We start from the raw sequence: 1,434 nt of genomic DNA on the forward strand, positions 1-1,434 counted from the left end.
GTCATCGTCGATATCATCATCATCATTTTGTCACTGTTCCCAAGATGAGGATTCCTATTCTTGCGGAAATTAAGGGAGCTGCCTGTGACCATGCAGGCAGTAAGTGCCAAAGTTGGGTGTTTCACCAAAATCTCCCTGACTCCGAGTCTAGGTTGAATCAGAGTTCAGTGGTCTTGCCAAGAATGAACGAGCTTGATGAAGTTCTTTAGGGACTCTATACTGACTTCTTTGGCCCTAGAAAGTGCCAGATGATCTTCAGAGGTATCCAAAGGACGTGTAGATAACTTCCTCTCAGGCAGCACCTTATCAACCCTGATACCCTCAGGGCAGCCTTTCTCAGCTTGCTATTCCACAGAATCAAGATTACCGAGTGACCAAAGGGATAGAGCAATATAATTGACATACTCAGCATGGAAGGTAGCTTATTATTTTCCCCTGAGCTGCTGCAGAAATTGATAAAAATACAAATATAGTACAAGAAAAAGAGTATGAGGAAGAAAGACACAGCTTTCATGGCTCGAACATGGGCTTCTGTGCTTGGGTCTCTGAAACCTGTGGCATTGAGTCGCATCTGATGGGTGTGCCTCCAAAGGGAGAGAATGAGTAGTGAGAAGGAGATTGTAGATAGAGCCAAAGGAATAAGACTCATAAGGCCACCCAGAACCTGGAACATGAGGACCATACTTTTATTCACTTGGACATCCTGAGACACATTTCTCTCCTTTTCTCTACCAAAGAGACTGCCATGATAATAATACACTGTCTCCATCATTGGAAAACATGTGGAAAAATAGATCATCAAGGGCCCCCAAAGAAGCAGGAAGACCATCCTGTCGATCCTCCATTTCAACCAGAGGAATAAGGGATTAGAAAAGTTGGCAATCTTCAGGAAGTAGAAGATGCTGAGTACAGTCGTAGACCAAACATCTGAACTCTGAGCCAGTCCCAAGATGATATCGATTTTCCTTACTTTGATGGGTTTATCAGTAGGGATTACAATTAAATAGCTATTCCATACTAATGCACACAACAGTCCAATTTTGGAGATGGCCAAGCTGATGAGTATGAATTCACTTGGTGGCAGTTTCTTGTTCTTAACCAGTTCAGTGCAGTTCACCAGAGCTATGAATCCATTTACCAGAATGCCCAACAGAAATTCCCCAGCTGCCAGAGCTACAAAGATTTTCTCTCCACTACTTAGCATGTCAGCAGAAAGGAGATCATTTCAGAAGTTTCATCTCTCTCTCTCTCTCTCTCTCTCTCTCTCTCTCTCTCTCTCTCTCTCTCTCTCTCTCTCTCTGTATATATATATATATGTATATATATATATACATATATATATGTATGTATGTATGTATGTATATATATATTTAAAATACTTTTGTTGCTGATGATGTTGAGTTAATTTCCAGCCAAAAGGGGTACGGAATGATC

General features: G+C 41.5%; 1 protein-coding gene across 1 annotated transcript; it reads right to left on the reverse strand.

Annotated features, from left to right (window-relative positions):
* Positions 1-214: 214 nt before the first annotated feature.
* LOC140522637 (taste receptor type 2 member 7-like) lies at positions 215-1,204 on the reverse strand. The gene has a single exon (XM_072637981.1). It carries the CDS (start codon positions 1,202-1,204, stop codon positions 215-217), a length of 990 nt encoding a protein of 329 aa, XP_072494082.1.
* Between the last annotated feature and the right edge of the window lie 230 nt (positions 1,205-1,434).

The sequence above is a fragment of the Notamacropus eugenii genome, chromosome 2 (assembly GCF_028372415.1).
Source record: "Notamacropus eugenii isolate mMacEug1 chromosome 2, mMacEug1.pri_v2, whole genome shotgun sequence".
NCBI classification, from domain to species: Eukaryota; Metazoa; Chordata; class Mammalia; order Diprotodontia; family Macropodidae; genus Notamacropus; species Notamacropus eugenii.

Excerpts from the sequence above, each read along its gene's own strand:
- LOC140522637 (XM_072637981.1), bottom strand. The coding sequence starts at position 1,204 with ATGCTAAGTAGTGGAGAGAAAATCTTTGTAGCTCTGGCAGCTGGGGAA.